This window comes from Penaeus monodon, chromosome 21 (genome assembly GCF_015228065.2).
Source record: "Penaeus monodon isolate SGIC_2016 chromosome 21, NSTDA_Pmon_1, whole genome shotgun sequence".
In the NCBI taxonomy this organism is placed as follows: Eukaryota; Metazoa; Arthropoda; class Malacostraca; order Decapoda; family Penaeidae; genus Penaeus; species Penaeus monodon.
In genome coordinates this window covers 30,612,940-30,613,165 of record NC_051406.1, presented here as the reverse complement: position 1 = coordinate 30,613,165, position 226 = coordinate 30,612,940, and the positions used below count along the sequence as shown (strand labels likewise).

The following is a 226-nucleotide window of genomic DNA, read 5'->3' as shown; positions in this document are numbered from 1 at the left end:
TTCGACCCCGTTAACCTGTTACCTGCGGCACGTGCTTCTCTCTCTCCCTCAGGTCGTGCTTCACCCACGAGATGACGGCCGTGAAAACTTTCTCTTCGCACGGGACATTCAGCTGCGCGGACGAGATCAGCTCCTCCACCTGAAGAAAGAAAGGATGAGACATGTTAGAGGGGATGGGCGAGAAGAGGATAGAAGTCAGGGAAGCAACCGGATGGAATTAAGGAGG

General features: G+C 54.4%; 1 protein-coding gene across 1 annotated transcript in view; it reads right to left on the bottom strand.

The window, feature by feature from the left end:
* Positions 1 to 226, bottom strand: part of LOC119586729 (kelch-like protein 17) — a gene marked incomplete at its 5' end in the record, with an annotated part of 43,007 nt that overhangs the window by 19,366 nt on the left and 23,415 nt on the right. Inside the window, 1 exon segment of the mRNA XM_037935457.1 lies at positions 23 to 142. Within this exon segment, the coding sequence (XP_037791385.1) occupies positions 23 to 142 (120 nt within the window).